The sequence below is a fragment of the Glycine max genome, chromosome 7, assembly GCF_000004515.6.
Source record: "Glycine max cultivar Williams 82 chromosome 7, Glycine_max_v4.0, whole genome shotgun sequence".
Lineage (NCBI taxonomy): Eukaryota > Viridiplantae > Streptophyta > Magnoliopsida > Fabales > Fabaceae > Glycine > Glycine max.
In genome coordinates this window covers 995,697-1,014,538 of record NC_038243.2, presented here as the reverse complement: position 1 = coordinate 1,014,538, position 18,842 = coordinate 995,697, and the positions used below count along the sequence as shown (strand labels likewise).

General features: G+C 34.7%; 3 protein-coding genes and 1 non-coding gene across 4 annotated transcripts; 1 reads left to right on the top strand and 3 right to left on the bottom strand.

Annotated features, from left to right (window-relative positions):
* The first annotated feature begins 593 nt into the window (after nucleotides 1-593).
* LOC100792403 (anoctamin-like protein At1g73020) lies at nucleotides 594-6,340 on the top strand. The gene is made up of 16 exons (XM_003529692.5): nucleotides 594-1,306; nucleotides 1,620-1,689; nucleotides 1,839-1,954; nucleotides 2,284-2,410; nucleotides 2,495-2,595; nucleotides 2,688-2,779; nucleotides 2,866-2,970; nucleotides 3,082-3,351; nucleotides 4,187-4,319; nucleotides 4,404-4,517; nucleotides 4,655-4,722; nucleotides 4,826-4,953; nucleotides 5,138-5,220; nucleotides 5,355-5,462; nucleotides 5,645-5,803; nucleotides 5,895-6,340. Exons 1-16 carry the CDS (start codon nucleotides 1,133-1,135, stop codon nucleotides 6,021-6,023), a joined length of 1,977 nt encoding a protein of 658 aa, XP_003529740.1. The 5' UTR covers nucleotides 594-1,132; the 3' UTR covers nucleotides 6,024-6,340.
* Nucleotides 6,341-9,367: 3,027 nt separating this feature from the next.
* Nucleotides 9,368-11,260, bottom strand: LOC100499921 (uncharacterized). The gene is made up of 3 exons (NM_001251082.2): nucleotides 11,097-11,260; nucleotides 10,650-10,813; nucleotides 9,368-9,669 (listed from the first exon to the last, which is right to left on the bottom strand). Exons 1-3 carry the CDS (start codon nucleotides 11,242-11,244, stop codon nucleotides 9,529-9,531), a joined length of 453 nt encoding a protein of 150 aa, NP_001238011.1. The 5' UTR covers nucleotides 11,245-11,260; the 3' UTR covers nucleotides 9,368-9,528.
* On the bottom strand, nucleotides 10,081-10,173 carry LOC113002265 (small nucleolar RNA R24). The gene has a single exon (XR_003267808.1). It is a non-coding gene; the product is annotated as a small nucleolar RNA R24 (small nucleolar RNA).
* Nucleotides 11,261-13,070: 1,810 nt separating the features above from the next.
* On the bottom strand, nucleotides 13,071-18,040 carry LOC100791879 (uncharacterized protein At1g51745). Its single transcript, XM_003529691.4, has 3 exons — nucleotides 17,358-18,040; nucleotides 15,438-16,507; nucleotides 13,071-14,626 (listed from the first exon to the last, which is right to left on the bottom strand). The coding sequence occupies exons 1-3, from the start codon at nucleotides 17,546-17,548 to the stop codon at nucleotides 13,533-13,535; spliced, it is 2,355 nt and encodes a 784-aa protein (XP_003529739.1). The 5' UTR covers nucleotides 17,549-18,040; the 3' UTR covers nucleotides 13,071-13,532.
* Between the last annotated feature and the right edge of the window lie 802 nt (nucleotides 18,041-18,842).

The window sequence follows — 18,842 nt, the reverse complement described above, 5'->3', positions numbered from 1 at the left end:
ACATAACTTTGTTAATTTTTTTCAAAAAAAATTAACGACTAAATTAGTCTCTTAAAAGTTATTTTGCATCACTATTTTAATTTTTCAAGGACTTGTGATTAAATAAAAATTATATATTTTCTTTCAAAGATTTATCTATCAGTAAATTAAATTGTCATAGAATGTTAGTTTAATTATTTTAGCAATTAAATTCAATATTAATATGATAATATTTTCGATTTTTAGTAATTAAAAGATTAATTTGATATGATGGAAATTGCTATGATGATGATGATTTAAGTTTTAAAAGATTAATTTAATTAATATAAATAATGTAATAACATAACATATGTAAAATATATACACCAACATTTGTGGGTACGAATGAAATTAAATTTAAATCTTTTTAAACAAAATTTCGAATTTGGTATTATAAATAAATAAATAAATAAAATATTAAAAAAACTTAATTAAAACCAGTTGATTAAGTTGTGAAAGACTGTAAATATTTCATTTCATAATAATAATAAAAATATACTGTAATACTTTTGGTAAAGTTTTTGTTTTTTTTTACATAAAGAAAGAAAAAGAGAAAGGCACAAAAGTAGCAAGCATGGACGTGGACAAGACCCTGTGTTAATGTTATGTGTCTGTGTCTGTCCCTCCTGAGAGAGGTTTCTGCTGAGAATGGCCGTTTCATTTTGGTAGGCTTATGAGTTATGACACCTTCCTCAAGCTCGTTCTAATCCTCTTTGTATTTTTTCCTTCTTTCCGTCTTTTTTCCCATCACCACCTTTTTAGTTTTGTGTTTACTTCAATTCAAAGTTAAAACCTTTCCTTAGGAATTCTCGTCATTCCAGTTTGTATGACCCCACACATACAACACACCGTCTTCAATTTTCCACCCTTTGGACGGTGCTAGTTTTTTCCAACACAGCGCACCCATTGATTTTCTCCTCGGAATTCTTCATTTTTATGGCATTTTCTTCAACCCCTTTTGGCCAAAAACGGATCTTTCTTCTGCTCATTTGAAGCTTTTTTTATTTTATTTTGTGAAAACAAATGCTCCTTTGAATAGTTGAAGGAGGGAAGGGAGGTAATTTGTTGTTATTTTTGGCTTTTTCTCACGTGTATTGGGTTAGTGGGGTCGAAGATGAAAAAGCATGGAAATGAAGAACATGTTTTTGAAATTGGGGTGGTGATTCCTAGGAGAGTGGTTCAGGAAAAAGATGAATCATGTGACTGTGCATACGTCCTTGTAAAGGAGTTTGAGAAGGTGGGATTTGTAGTTGAGAGAGTTATTGGCATTGCAGATGAGTTCATCAAGGTTAGGTTTTCTCAATTCCTCTCTATGTTTAAAAACTCCATATGTTTCATTGGTCACTTTCATCCAATTCTATGCTTTACAGTTTACAATTTCTTTTTTTTTTTCTCATTTTGGTATGTCTAGGGGAATCTTAGTCTCTTTTTTTTTTCTTTCTAAAAAAGGCATTTTCTTATGATATTGTTCCATGGTCTATCAATCTTCTTTTTTTTTTTTTTTATGAACCATAGTCTATCAATCTTGTGGTTTAATAAGTTATGTGTGTCTAATTTAAGCTTTTTGATGAGTGGCTAAAACTTACTTGTCATTTGTTTAGTTGGCTGCACCTTTGGAGACGTTGGGGAGGGCTGCAGCTGAACTACAAATCAAGAAACGGACTCTTATTGGTATATGCGATTCCCTCAAAGGGGGCATCTGTTCTGCCTGTTACGATAGTATTTAAGTCACTGTGTCAGATGGTGCTAAGTGCTAACTAGCATGTGAGTGGTTATACAATTCCTATGTTTGTGTTAATGCGTCTTGTAATAAATGACAGGTATGGATTTGCAATTTGAGGTTGAGGAGGTTGAAGCTTTTGTGAAACAACCTGATGGTTCTGTTTTCAGTTGGTATGAGCGTTTTCAGTGCTACTGTCACTTGATATATGGAATAGTGAGTTTTTTCTGTGGCCATTTGTCGTTTCTTCAAGTTGAAATCCCTCTTTGTAATTTGTTGTGCTTGTTAGCCAGTTCCACACATGCCGCTTGTTGTTTTACCCGATTCTCAGATTATAGGTGCCTTAGTTTTCTAGTTCAAGAAAACATTAGGAAAAAGCATTCTTGTGATGATGAAAACGAAAAATGTGGCATGCTCATTAACTTTGTTGCTGTTATCAGTAGTGTGGCCATGACTACCATGGAATTGCAGTCTTGTATGAACTCTCCTATTGACAATTTGACATGTCTTAACATTTTCGTTCTCTTGTAAAATTGAATTTGCAGGTAAACAACAGCAAGTCAGTAAAAACCCTTAAATTTGATGGAAAAGAAATCCATTGGGAAATTGGGGAGAATCTGCTTCTAAAATTGGAATCAGTGGAAATTGTTAAGCAAGTCTTTCCTTTGCATGGTGTTTTAACTCACATGTGCCATCAATTTTTCTCTAGATTGGTGTGACTTGAAACCTGGACTAATATTGCTTTTTGGTTGATAGATGAACAGAAGAGAAAGAAACTTCTTAGAAGTTGGGCACTTCAATGGTGGGACTTCACTAGTCAGCCAATCGATGAGATTTATTCATATTATGGGGCAAAGGTTTGTGTGACTATGACTCTGAGCTTTATAACATTATATGAAAATGATGTTATCTATTCTCCTTATCCAATGAAGGAATGAATAATCTGCAGATTGCAATCTATTTTGCTTTTCTTGGAATGTTCACACGGTGGATGCTCTTCCCTGCTGCATTTGGGCTTACTTTGCAATTGATAGATTTTGGGTGAGCAAATCTGAGGGTGTTTATGCTACCACTTCTTTAGTGTTGCATCTAGTCAAGTGGGTTTATGACTTCTTATTACACTTTAGGTCATTGAAGTTAGTTGTGCTTCCTATTTTCTTCATCATGGTGATACTTTGGGCTATAATGTTTTCTCAGTTCTGGAAACGTAAAAATTCTGCACTTTTAGCCAGGTAATGTTATACTTTTTACTTCTTTTGGGATCAGTGCAATCACTTCTTTGCTTGCTGAGATTCTTCCCTCTTCCTTCACATCTTTTTCTCTCTCGTGTTTTGGTGTTGCAGATGGCCTATTAGTTCTATAGTTGCAGCTGACCAAGGATACAAGATTTCAGGCAGGAAGTCGAGCTCCTGGCAGCCCCCAATGGAACTCATGAAAGTATTTGAGACTGATAGAGCTAAAGAGAAGGAAATATTCCAGAGACATGAGTGGCTTGGGCGTCTTATGCGATTCAGAAATGATGCTATCATTATCTTCAGCATCATATGCCTCCAGTTACCATTTGAGTTGGCATATGCTCATCTTTATGAAGTTCTTGATTCTGATATAATTAAGTAAGAATGCATACCATTTTTTTTCTTTACTTCTACTTGTTTGTGTTAATTGAATATTCTGTTATTTTTATTTTTGGAATTTCTTTCTCTGTGTTGTTCTCTTATTCCAGTCATTCTATTTTGTTCTTTCATTCTTGAATCTCAACTAAAGGATCTTCCATTTTGTTCGTATAATTATTAGTTCTTGCAACATTTATTTTCACATCTTTACTGAGATGGGGCTCTCAACCTTTCTGAAGGATTTTGTTTTATATGTCAGCCCCTTTGAGTATCAATGTGACTGTTTTTAATTCATTTTCTCCTTTTTGACTCTGTAGTAGGCAGCAGCAATTACCCTACTTTAGTTTTGTGTCTGTCAAACTAAAAGTTCAACTCCATCCAGTGAAGTAAAGCATAACACCACCAGGATCGTTAACTGTGTGATCCAATTTGTTCTCGATATACTATGTCTCTATGAATACTTAGTATCTTCTCTGTTGAGTGTGTTTTTTCTAAATGCAATTTATCCCATGATTCATACATGTCAATGTGGACTTTTTTTTTTTTTAGTGTTGTACCTGAGAATAAGAACATAAAATTGAGATTCATTTTGTTGTTACATTAGTCCCACAAGCTTCTCGGTCACCCACGTAAAACTCACGAATTCTGTTCTTTGTACTGTCAAAATAAATTTGAACTTGTGGATTTAGATCCCATTAGGAAGGCACTAGCTTGTCTCTACTAAATAATCTGTAATTTGATGCTAATAAGTATCTTTTGTTAGTCATATAAACTCTTATATTTGGTTGAGATCAATACTTCATTAATATCACTCTTATTTAATGTTGGGTTTCAGGTTTGGGCTCACTGCTGTATACCTTTTCGCCATTCAGTATATTACCAAGATTGGTGGCAAGGTGTCTGTCAAACTTATCATGAATGAAAACAATGAGAACACAGAAAAACGGGCTGATAGCTTGGTCTACAAGGTAATGATGGGGATTAATAGATACCATGTTGTTTTTTTCACTTTATCCTAAACATTGAACTTAGGGGTTTACTTTCTCCCACAGGTGTTTGGTCTGTACTTTATGCAGACATACATTGGAATCTTTTATCATGCCTTGTTGCATCGTAATTTTTCAACTCTTCGCCAAGTGTTGATTCAGCGACTCCTTCTGTCTGAGGTTGCAGAGAAAAGTTTTCTCATGTTATCTTTGTCTCTCCCTTCTCCCATTTACCCATTACTTTTCTACTTTTCTCCCTCTCTTTAGTTTGGGGCTTTTCCTTTAACATAGAAGAGTAAAAGAAAGCATATTTCCAGGTGTTGGAAAACTTGGTGGAAAATTCATTGCCTTATCTCAAGTATAGCTATAAAAAGTACAGGGTTCGGTAAGCCTTTTCATCCCCTTGGACATGGAGTATGCTGGGTTTATTTTGTTTACCTTGTTACCAGTTACCACTATACAATAGCTAATTTATTTTATTTCTCAAGACACAAGAAGAATGAGAAAGGAGAAGCAAGAGAAAAGTTCCAGTTTACTTCTAGAGTAGAAAAAGAATACCTGAAGCTCTCTTACTCTGCTAGCATTGGTGAGGAGCTTGAAGATGGGTTATTTGATGGTACTTCCAAATTCATTACACTTTTAAATTGTATATGGTATTTAATTAATTCTTGAACATATGGAATATAAATAGTTTCATTTAGATATACATGTGTGTGTAGAAGTCTAAATTAAAAAGGCTTGATTTCTCATCATGTTCAAGAAGTGTTCCAAGACTGACATTATCCTATCCTGTTTTGCAGATTTCTTAGAATTGGCATTGCAGTTTGGAATGATTTTGATGTTTGCTTGCGCATTCCCACCTGCATTTGCTTTTGCTGCTGTGGTATAAATGCTTTTATCTACCTCCCTTGTTTTCACTTGCTTTTGTGCCTTCGTCATTGCTATAAATGCTCTTTAATTCATTTCGGACTTTTATAAAATATTACATTGTTGACAACTTACTCCCTCCATGGTCAGAACAACCTTATGGAGATCAGGACAGATGCATTGAAGCTGCTAGTGATTTTGAGGCGGCCTGTTCCTCGTGCCGCTGCAACAGTAGGAGCCTGGCTTAACATATTTCAGGTATTTATTTATATATTTTGGAAGGTGCTTGTCAATTATTTTGCATAATCCACTTCATATTAATTATAAATTGGAAAAACATGTTTACCAAATAACCAACTATATGGAAGAGATATCTACACCTTGAGTTATACACTTGATTTTTATATAACTCTAATTTAAGAACATTCTTCATTTTGTAGTTTCTTATATTGATGTCTATATGCACCAACTGCGCTCTTTTAGCATGGCTATATGATGAGGAGGGAAAATGGAAAATAGAGCCTGGACTTGCGGCAATATTAATCATGGAGCATGTCCTCTTGTTGACTAAGTTCGGTCTCTCTCGCTTCATTCCTGAGGTGATTGTTTTGCTTCCCATCCACTATCATTCTTCCATTTCAAAGATGCTTAATGAGAGATAACAAGCTTATGGTACTGTTTTCTTTGCAGGAACCTGCTTGGGTAAGAGCCAACCGTGCAAAACACACTACACAGGCACAGGATATGTGTTCTAAGAAGCTTTTAAGGACTATTTCCGGAGGAGATAAGACATTTAGAGAGGGGAAAAAATTGGAATGATGCCTTTCCAGCTTATTATTTACTTCATTACCACTTCAACACGAGAGAAAGAAAGCTTATGCTGGATTGTCTTTCTATTGTCTCAGTTTTCCATGGCTGAATTGTATATTAAGAAGGGATTTTGCTTTGATTGACCTGTTTATCTTCCCTCTCCTGTGCCTATAAAATAGTTCATACAACCCTACAGTTAGTGTTCTCCCTTTTAAATTGTACATAAGAAAATTACTAATTACTACAAGTTTTGTCAAGAAGTCAGTGAAACAAGGATTGTATCTTTTTGAGGCATTTAAATTTCATTATAGTTGTTTGATTACGAATTTGAGGAATGACCAAAGGTGATGAATGACAAATTGACAACACAGCAGTGGTGGCTACCTGAAAATATTTCTAGACACTCGAGTTTGTGTGTACTAGAGAAAGGAATGTAATTCAGAACAAAGTGTATCTCTTAGCGGTTTAGTTACTGTCTTATATATGACGATTTGACTAGGACACATTTAGATTGTTTTCATTATTATCCGTTTTTACTTTTGATTTACAAAACTGTTACCTTCTTGTAAATCTATAGGAAATAGAGAGAACGAAGAAAAAAATGTTTTCAATGTTTCTGGTACAAATATTTGAAAACAAGGAACAAATTAAAAACAAAATGACAGTTTTGTATTTTAAAAGTGAACAGAAATAAACAGGCCCTAATATTTCTTATTTCCAACCCCAATTGCTTTTCCTTTGGTGTTTGCAACTTGCACTTAGATACTTATAAGGAAAACATGTTACTGGTGTCAATATTCTTGTATAAGTATCCATTTCAGAAAAGCAGGTATACGATTAGTTAAAAAATGGTAGCAGTATATCTATTGGACATAGAATTTATGAAAATTCAATATACAAATACGATACTACGGCTCATGTGCTGCAGAATTTGTATACATTTCACGCATCACAGTATAATTTGGCAGTTAGCAGTTCAATGGAGAGAAAAGAAATACTTTCTAATTCCAGATTATATTTACAATATCACTTTGTGAAATTTAAATGTATTATAATTTGGCATTCTACCTTCAAATTGACAGGGCATGATTCCTGTCAATACAAATGGATATCCCAACACAAAATTATATGATTCACAAAAAAAAAAAAATTATTTGATTCACCTTGCTTCTCACAACAAATATACAACCACCACTTTAACATCTATGCACCAATTCTCAAGGCTAAAACCAGTTGATGTAAAGCTCATTTTCAAACTCCACCAACATTTCTTCCATCAAACAAATTCAAAAAGCCATGTCTGTGATCTGGCCCTTAGATAAGAACTTGTTATTCCATCAACTTTAATTTGTGACTTAGCCATGTGACTTTCCAAAACGGCCACTGACTTGGCGTGCATATGCAACAACAGCCTTAGCCCACCTCTTGATCTCACCCTTCAACTTGTTGGAATCCATGTCCTTCAGCTGCTTCCCTGGCTCCATAGACAATTCAACCGAAGAGAAACAACGATTGAGACGCCTCCGTTTTGAAGGTTTCTGGCCTTTAAGCTTGGCAACCGAATTGCCACCATTGAGAGACACAGATTTCTTTACAGACATGGCTGCTGTGTGATCAGCAGCCAGAATAGTTTGTGAAAGAAAATGTGGTACAGTAAGTACCCAACGAATTATGAAACTCTGTATTGTATGTAACTCTTTTATAAGGCCAACGAATTACACTAAGACAAGTAACATGGTACTCCAATTCGTGTAATAATATACTTTCATTGACTTTAAACTTTGTCAACACATTCAAATTGTATTTTTTCTAATTTTGTTCTTCCTTTCATTTTCCTGTTGACTGAGAGAAGTAATTATTTGATTATTAAACAAAAACAATGTGTTATTTTGTATTAGGACGAACGTAGTGGTATTGAATTATAATATATGGAACTAAGGTTGGTACCATAGGAATAGAATAGTGTTTACACTTCAAAATTTGATATATTCCTTTCTATACGAGACCACAAATGACCATATTAATGAGGAAATTTTCTGTACTAATAGTAGAGACCGCGTTAACTTAACTATGAAGAATAACAGATAGTTTGATTATTTACAAATTTGTAACGAGAAGCTAAAGCGTATCAAATTCTTCCGTGGTTGAATTTGAGAGGCCTCTTGATTCAAAACAAAAAATTTTTGGTATAAACCAAACTTGTGTTGAAAAGGAGAAAAGAGATTCAAAATAAACATAATTAATTTGTAATATTTTTTTTTAATTAACATTAAGCCTCAAACGGTTTAAGACTATCGTGATGGTCACGAATGGACAAGCCAGTCAACCATCAGGCCTAATCATAACAGGACCAAATGTTACGAATAGCAACACATCACCTTATAACATGAACATTAGTCACACAAAATGTAACTAAGGTAATATTCAAGCTTCTAGGTGCCGTCGTTATATACTAAAAACCCTCTGCATTTACCTAAGTATTATGTGACAACTTGTAGCAGGCAAATCCTCTTTACATTTACATGTACTACCCCCACCCTTGGAACCAAGGTCCGACCGAAACTTCTGAATGGCTGAATATTAGGTAGCTACTAGAGTTAGGACTCATTGCATCTGATTTACTTCTGAAAGTTGTTTAAACCACATATTTACTTCTGACATGCTACTTCTAACCTTTCTTTTCATACACCAATTTTTTTTGTCAACCAACAGCCAAAAACCAGCCTACGATTAACCCCTCTCAAGTTTATGATACAACCTACGTAACAATGTCGCATTTTACGTACAAATAATGTCGTCAACGACCATAGCTCATCAACTGATTTTTTTTCATCTTTCTACAGTTAATCTATTTTATGTAAGAGGTATGCAATTTATTTTATCAAACCTTAAGAGATGCTCTGCAACTTCATTTTTCTCTGGTATTGCAAAAATATTTTCGCTATACCAAAATGGCAAAAATCTTATTGCATGAGCTACTTTGTTTAGTTAATTGAGGTGCCAATTACTAAATCAAACCCAGCATATTTCATGGCGAATAATCTAAACAAGTTTAAGTTTTCACCGAATTATTACGAACATCTACGCAACTGTGCTTTACCATGTTTCAACCCCCCAACCAATCAATCCTCGCACTCGCACCAACTCTGGTTTCAACATTCACAAGTTCTACACAACTGCGTTCATTATATGCTAAGATAAAAGAAAAACAAATAAAAATCTTTTCAATCAAGGGTTTTAATGCTAAAGACACCAAGCATCCCCCTCCTTTGACGCAATAATAGCTACCTATTTTGTCGGAACGACTTTAAAGCAACATGCATAAGGCGATTATACCAAGACACAAATCAATGAAGGTGAAATCTATAACATGGTAGTTCAAGTTTCATATTGAATAGTTAATAAATAATTGCATTGCAAAACAAACTCGAGAAATCTAGATTGGAGTTCTAAAAACACAAAAAGGGGGCAAAAAACGAGGGTTGAATGCAATCTAACTCTTCTCGATTCCCTTTCACTTCCTACTGGCGACCTTCACGGCCTGTCTATTCCTCTTCTTGACACCAGACTTGGCAACTTTGAGGCTTCTGTGAACAGCACTCAACCTTGCAAGGGCGGCCTTCTTGAGATCGGGCCTGTAGTAATTTTCTGCCACCTGAAGCACAGTGCATCATTAGGAAAAGGAAATCAGTTAAAAGTTATAAATTTTGGGTATAATGGGGTAACAGCATCACAATTTTTAGAAGCAACAATTCCAAATAAATAAACAGGCATTAAGAGGGAATTTTGGGCAATTGGAAAATACGAAGAAAACTATTACAGATCAAAACTAAAGAACCATGTACTGTCCATGCAAAACTCAAGTAAGCTTTTACTCGAGGGAATTCATGGGTTCAAGCAGAATACTTGGGAAAATTCAGACCAAAACATAATACTAACATGAAAATTTGGATGCTGATATCAGACAATGATTAACCAGCATAAGAAAGGAACATAAACTTTCCTATATTAACAGCATCAGGAAGGAATCAGTAGAACAAATTCATGAATAAATTTCTGAATGATAGAAGCTCAGAAGCCAAGCGTGACATGTATATTTCATTGAAGAAACTCAAACGAAAAGGATTCTTCTTATATGTTAGAGGCTCATCACTGCAGCTGAGTCTTACTGTCAAAAGCCCAAAAAGGTTGTTTTTTAAGCACAATGTCCCCCAACAAAGACACACAACAATCACAAAATCAAAACAAGTAGGCAATGTAACTTCAACAGATCAAAGAACAATAATAACACATAATTTCTTTTCATTTATGAAAATGACACCAAAATTGCCACCTGGGGGACAGTTCAGTCACTGACATAATAGAGTAAGCATCAAACGCAAGTCATAGGCCTACTAGCAATATCACTTTGCAGGATAATAAGGACAAGTTCAATTTGACTCTTAGCTAAAACAACTAACACTCTAACACCAAACAAGAACCAAACTAGATTAGTGGTCATCAAAGAAGAAAAAACAAAACAAAACATATATTTGAAATAGCAATAGATTCTACCTCTCAGAATTAGAAAAAGAATATCATACTCCATTACGCATAAAAAATCTAACCTAAGGAAGAAAGTTATTTTAAAATTACCTGATTTTCAACAGCCTTTGCCATCCTCCTGAACTCCTTCTTCATCACAGATTTGTGAAGCAATGCAGCAGGCTTGTTTTGCTTCTTTGTCTTTGTTGTAGCCAACAACACAGCCTGATCTTTACCCTCAGGCTGTACCGTAACAGTTTTCTTGTTTGCCAAACCTACCATAACAATGAAACAGGACATTCAGACAAAAACTATCAAAACACATTGATCCAATCCATAAAACGTCTCTCAAATTAAGCCAACTCTGAGATCATTAGATAAACACGCCATCGTCAAAATCTAAGCATTTCAATATAAGCACAAGCTCTACCCCAATGATTCAACCCCAGATATTCTCACTCAATATCATCACAAGGAATAGTTTTTCAAGAACTCATTTTCAATAACTAAAACAAAATCCAATTTTTTAGCTAAAAAAAAAATGAAGTGATGGCATACCAGAGTACTTGAACGAATTGAGGTTGTAGAGATTGTTGCTCTCTCTGCTGAATTCGACGCTCTGGGTCCCCCTTCCGAACTGCTTGACCAAAAAGGAGTTGTTTTTCTTCACGATCTCCCACACGAGCTGCCCTGGAACGGTGGCCATCTTCTCTTTCGCCTGCAAGACAAAACTAGGGTTTTGCGTTAGGCTTATATATAGGATAGTGAAAAAACCCTAATTTATCAAATTGAATAAACCGGGTTCGGGAACTTCGACCCGTAAAGATCCGTGTAATGTGGGTTGGATTTGGATCTTATTACTTAGGATCACATAGCCCATTCCAATTTTTTAAAAATTAATTAAAATAAAGAAATGTTTATACGAAAATATAAATTAATAAACTTACAGTGAATAACACCATGTTTAAAAACCAATTAAAAAAATATAAAATAAAAATTTCTTGAATTTTAAGCAAATGCAAACATGTGCTAATATATATGCCAAAGAAATGTTTATACGAAAAAAAAATTAAAATTATGGGTTGAAACTTCAAATAACTGCCAGGTTAATTATATTTTCTATTTAAAAATTAGAATTTAGATAAAAAAGAGAAATCCTTTTGGGTTAAACATGGTTTCCTTTTTCCTTTTTAAAATATTTCTCTTAAAATAAACAACTAAACACGTAAAAAAAAAAAACAATTGAAGTGAAGGAGAAGAGACTCAAGAGAGAGGAATGACAATCATGTGATACTCACAAGAATTACTTTGTTCATATTTTTCCATTTGTCATAATTGCTCTATATTTTAGTGTTGTTATCATCAACTATAAATACTCTTTTCCTTTTAGCTTAATTGTAATTTTAGTATTTATATTTAATGTCATGTCTATTTCATCATCCTAGTTTTAATTGCTTGTATTTACTTGGTACAAATTTTTAATCGTTCAAATTTAAGTCTTTCACAGCAAGATTTCATTCAATAAAGCATTTCGTACTATTGATGTATGTACTTAGCATATAAAACATTTCAATAACAGTTATAAAAAAAACAAGTAATTTATTGTTTTTATTTTCATTTTATTATTTTATTTATTTTTATCCTTTGCAAATCAATACAAATTAATAATATATCATATCTTTGTTGTATACATATTTTTTTTATGAAACTTTGGAGTGAGATATTTAATTGAATAATTGAAAAAGAATGAAAAATAAATACAAACAATTAAAATTAGAAAAGAGCAAATTCGCTTATAAGTTTTTTTTTTACAGAATAATCGTTAAGTTTAAGTATCAAGATTAAAAGTATAAATAAACCGTTATAGAACTAACAGCATCATATAAAATATCTAATTTAAGTGGAACTCAATCGCTTATTATGTATAGTAAAACTCTTGCAAATTTTTAATACAGCTAAATTTCTAAAATATTGAACACGAGAACCTAATATCAGGTCAACAATCTCACTTTAATTAATCTCCAGGTTCCAATATATACTTTGAATAGTTTGTCATTGCCGTAAGAAATTTTTTTCCCATTTTAATTTGCATCTTCATGCCCTACATATGATTTGTCATTCAATGAATAAGAAACTACCAAATTATTACATATATCATATTACAAGTCCAAATTGCACAGCCTTACAATCTCAGTATCGCTTTACTGGGACATAAGATGCAACATAACCTATGAAACTGTATATTCGAACCGATAGAAAAAAATAAAACTATGATGTAAATATTTACATAAAATTCTATTTAAAAATGTACATTTAGAAAGAAATGAATATAATTAATAGAATAACTATTCTCTTTTTCTTTTGCATGTTTGTTAAAGATAATCACATCCATAAAGCTAATGAAATAACATCCACATTATAGAATATAGAATAAGCATTCACAACAAAGAAAAATACTAACAATATGAGCAACCGTCATATGTAATGATGGCAAACAAGTTCCCATACAAACACAACGAATTGAAATGGGGATTGATCCAAATGTTCTCATAATTGCATTTTTCTTTGTTTTAGGCTTGTAGGATTCATAGAGGTGACTTCGACATAAACAATCGAGTCCAAATCCAACATGAGTATACAATGTAGTTATTGAACCTCCGTAACATCCTAATTCATTACTTTTTAAGAACCTAATATCAGGTCAAACATCTAATACTAGACCATCCCTCTTTACATCTCATCCAATGTTACATTATTTACAGAGCCAAGAGAAGCCTCAGATGATTTAACTCCTACTAAGTTCTACATGAAAATGTCTTGAAATTGTACAGAAGATTCGACCTTCATGGCAGAATATGTGGGGGCTGCAAACTGTGCATGTAGTTAAAAAAAAGTAGAGATAATATTATGGTCTGCAGAACTAAACCAAAATCTCTTACATTACCAAAGAAGCAATTATCCACACCACCATCCATTCATTTAACTCCTCACAAGTCAAGGGTTGGATGATGTTGGTAATGCACGGTATGTGGACCGTGCCTGACCACTCACTGCTTCATTTATCCTACTGAATACTACTTTGAGGGGAATACAAGCTATAACAGGACCCTTGAGCTTATCTACCACTGGTTTTCTTTCCTCTTCTAACTGCTTGTGACCTGTCAATGATGACAATTTCCGAATCTTTTTATTCAAGAGCCCAGTTTTCTTCATCTTGGAGGATTTACTAGGCGAAAATCGCGTTAAATTCTTGGAATGTATTCTTCTGGTCACCGAGTTTGGCTTGGCTGCACAATAGACATCACCAACTTCCAAGTCACATCCAATGTCACTCAACATTTTATCACAATGACCTTCAACCAAGACCTCAACCGCCAAAGGGTGTCCAATAAAGGCTTTGCCATTCAGTTTACTCACAAGAGAAACCAAAGGGACGTGTTGTGGCCGGTAGCTGGATTTAACTTCTAGCTTAACGTCATATAATGAAGCATCAGAATAATAATTTCTTCCAGGGAAATCTGCCGTTTGATATCTGGAGTTAACAGTGAAGCGTGAATGGCGATAAGGAAGCAATCTCTGAGGTGTGAGAGATCCATCAGGCAATAGCTTTGCCTCTGTTGTTGTCCCCTTGATATGCTTGTTCAAGTCCCGGAATCCTTCCAGTTGGCCCACAGCAACAGGTTTGCACTTAACTTGAGAAGTACATTTGTATGAAGTATTCGGTGCACCCATGCCATTCCAATCAACTTTCTGACAAGCACCCTGATAGATTCCATCCGAGATCCCTATTCCTGACAAATAAGCACTGGATTGGGGGTCTGTGTCCACATATTTTCTTGAGGCATGTTTTATATTTTTACTCGTATGTCTTGAATTCCTCTTTCCTTTTGACTGCCACTTTGAACTACCTTTGTCTGCTCTATGGCCAACAATAATGTGACCAGCAGCTGAACTGGTACAACCAGGTTCATTCTTGCTCTCATTTCTCAAGGACACAGCTTCACATTGACTAGCATTACAAGACTGTTCTCCCAATGCACTAACTTGAGGCTTGCCAGATGAACAAGAAACCTGTATGGGTGAGAAATCTGGAAAAAGAAATTAACATCAGTGCATGTTAATTATCCAGCCCACATCTTTTCAAACCACAACATAAAGAAAAGCAAAGTTGTAGTATAACTTAACTATATTCTACAGCTTTCAATAGGTAAAAAAAGGGTTTTATTGATTAAAGATAAACAGATGGAAATAGGGAAGCAGTAGCATTGATTGCAAACCTCAGGAAAAGAACACAGCCACATAAAATTAATATATGTAGTTATGGATAATTATTCTACAGCTCAATGATGCAACTTTAAACAATCCATTTGTACACATACTATTGGGACATGAGCAATAACCATGAGAAAACAGACAAAAGCAGGTGACAATCTCAATGGAGAAAGAGCACAAGTTATACACTTCAGATAAAACTGTTTCTGCAACATAGGCAACATGAGTGCCACTAGCTCAGGTGCAAAATTGAAGGTCAATGAATCTCAATAGTTTACTTCCAAAGAAGCCAACCATATAACCATGCTTCAACCTAACCTAGCTTATTCAACTGTTATTAATCATAATCTATGATCACTGTGTCTCTTCCAGAATCCACATTCATTTTCCCTCTTTTTTTCCTGAGCTTCATGATCTGAGCAGGGCTACATAAACTATTTAACTTATGCAACATACCCTTCTAAAGACCTAAATCTGTCACGAAACCAAAAGGAAAATTTAAATATGGATGAAAAGGGAAAGAAAAAAGAAAAATAATATCAGCAAGCGCGGGGGGTGGCGGGGGAGGAGGACATTGAAACTGCAATGCATTCTGATAACTATGGAAATTCAGATACTGTGGCATACCCGTAGTGTGTTTCTCCTCCCCTAGAACCCCAACAAATGGCACATCAAATAGTTCATCAGGAGAATCTTTGCCAACTAGCCCCGGTATGCCAAAAGTTTCATTCTCCTTGACCTCGTGATTGATTTGGGAAGCATCATCACTACCATGGTCATGAACAATTAATGAAGTCCCATTCTCACAAGCAGCCTCAGTACTATCTGAATTATGTGTTGTAGTTGGAAAAGTTTTCTTTGAACCATTAGAATCTAATCCTGAAATCCTTCCATCAGTTACCCCACACAGTGGAGAACTGCTTGAACTGGGAAGCTGATTACAAATGACAGGAACTGACACCATGGCTGTACTCTCCAAAACCTTAGTCAAGGGCCGGCGTCGATTTTTCCTTTTCAATAATTCATGAGCATTTGCCACTTGTGATCTCTTCCTTTTCAGTGTTGAAGAATAACCTTTACCACCATTTACAGAAGTTCCATTTGCCAGACAGTTCCCTGCAGTTGAATTGTTGAGTGAAGCACTAATGTGATGAACTATCTCAGTTGCACTTGTACCTTGGACCTGTCTCTTTGACACTACACCAATGCCTAGGTCCTCAAGTCCTCTCATTCGCTTGACTCCTTCAAATCCATCATCTTCTGAATCATTAGGTGTTCTTCTCCTCCTTCCTTGCACAGATTGCATCTTTAAAGTACCATAGTGATTAGGCTCTTCAAAAGATATACCAGATTGTGACAATTCTGGAGCTGCATTAGAATTGTCATCAGAGTCACTCAGATCATCCACCACATCTTCATTGTCTTCACCAGAATTAGACATGAGTGGTAATTCGCCAGCTGATCCTCCATGTTCACTACCAGGTTTATCTAATCTGGAGCATAAGCTTAATGATTCCTTGTCCAGGTGAGCACTCTCTAGCTCAAGAGCATGAAGAATAGCATCTTCCCTGCGAGCATACTTCACTGCCTTCTTGCTTGAATTAGCAGCAGATGCCTTCGCCTTCTCAATGCATTCATCATACTCTCCACAGCGAAAAGCTTTTACCCGCTTTGATTTTTCAAGATTATACCAATCCCTGTATCACAGAAGTTTTTTTCAAAATCAAATCTTATGCAAATTTCAATAAACCTTTAAACAAATTCAAGAAAGACAACTGTAGTACACAAGCTAGACATTAATTTTTTATATGATAATGAATCGAATTCAGGAAGTTACAGTGGAAAATGGGTAAGTTTCCTAATAACAAACAGCTTAAATTTCGGCTGAAAAGGGAAAGCCACAGCCAAGTTCTAAAACTATATCTGGTTCTTCTGAAAATCTGTTTGTAGCTTATCTTGGGCATATAGATTAGGGACGAGGGAGTAGGCATCATAAATCATAATGTTTCTCCAAAAGAATGACAAGACTATATGGTTCAATTTCTCATTCTGGAAACACAAATCAACGAATTGGTAAAAGCAAAACAGTTCCAATCATAAGTTTATGAGAAACATAAATTAGTTCTACTCAGTCCTAAGCTTCACTAAACAGGAAGCAGTAACAGACACATTTAACTAGAGAAAGCAATCATATCTATTTTAAAGGTTTAAAACGCTCCATTGCTCAATGGCGGCTGCAAGATTCCCCAACAACTCAGGAAGAAAAAAAGGAAAAAGCATCCCAAGATGTGGGGAACATAATTAAGAAGCTGAGAAAACAATTCCACCCTATAAATAATACTCTAATGACATAAACCAGAAACATAAAAAATAAAAATCCAATGATCAAGCTAGTATCACATGATTGATAGCATATAGTCACAACCACAACACCATCCAGTTAAAGATGAAAAAAACAAGTTCAGACAGGAATATGAGCAAAAACATAGAAACAGAAATTGCAACAACAAAAAAAGTTGAGACAGAAAAGAAGAAGAAGGAACTGACACGCTTGCATCTTCACGACCTAAGAGCTTGACGGGAGTACCCGATCTCGGAGAAACCAAGCAACTCTCCGATAATTCGTGAAGACCCATTATCCGACCCGGCCACCACGACCCGTTTCTCCGTCGGACCCAAACCAACCCACCCACCGACGCATCGATTACGTTCAGGTTCGACTCCCCGGAGCTACCCATTTCTCCAAATAAAAATAATAAAAAGAAGCTCTTTTCTTAAGCCCTTGAAAGAAATCAATCCAAACACGCCCCTGCGGAGGTACCCAGTTGGGAAAGGGTTCAAAGGTTTCACTTTTGCGCAAAACAGGTGAACCCCAGAAGAAGGCGAAGAGGCTAAAACCCCATTGGGAATTGTAATGGGTGCATGCAGGGGAAGATCTAAGAGAGGGAAAGGAGAAAGGAGGGATCTAATAGGAAAGTGGGTTTTGTGAGAAGGGTTTTTGCCATTTCATGGTGGTGGTCATCCGTGGCAACACACCAGAGAGAGTGAGTAGTGAGTGAGGGAAGAAAGAGAAAGAGTGAGATGAAGCAAAGCGGTTTTCTGCACTGAGAGAGAGAGAAAGAAGGTTGGGTTGGTGTTTGGATCAAAACGTGACATTTGGTATCTTTAGGCGATGGCCCATTAGAGAAGCAAGGAGGGAGGCAGTGAAGGGATGTGTTCGTTTTTTATGTTTTTATTTTTATCTTTAAGAATCGAATACAATACAGTATGATCGTGCTGTTTATAATAATTCTAAGTATTATATTTCTTTTTTTTAATAAATAAATAAAAAGTGTATACGGTTGAATTTAGTACACCCTTTGTCAGGTTTCACCTGTGTTGTCAGCATACATGTATTTATTATTATTATTATTTCTTCTTTAAAAATTAAAAATTTAGTATAAAAATTTTCCTTTTTGGTGGATAGTATTGGTTTAGTTTTATTTCTTATAAAATACTATAAAATAAAATTTAACACTATTTTTTATAATTCGTTTGATTTATTGTGCTTCTCATTTCATGCTGCGTACATTTATATACCCATTCTCAACTGAAAATAGTAATTCGAACTCTTTAATATGTGTAGTAATAATGATCACAACCATATATTTTTCTCCCTTTTTATGATATATTTATCTCTTCTAATTTCCCATCATCGATCATTTTCAATAAAGTACTTACAAATTCTCTTACTATATTTTCACTTATTTCCATGGGAATTTCCCACCCATTCCTTATTAGAATATAGATGCAAGAAAACATTTCTAGAAATTAATAATACTTAAGAATTTTTTTAAAAAACTTATAACATGAGAATATATATATATATATATATATATATATATATATATATATATATATATATATATATATATATATATTCTCATCTTCATATTTTTTAGAATCCATCATGAAACAAACACCCCCTCAAAATTATCAAATCAAACTATCAAAGAAATATCAAGCCCCCTCCACTTTAAAATAAAAAATCAA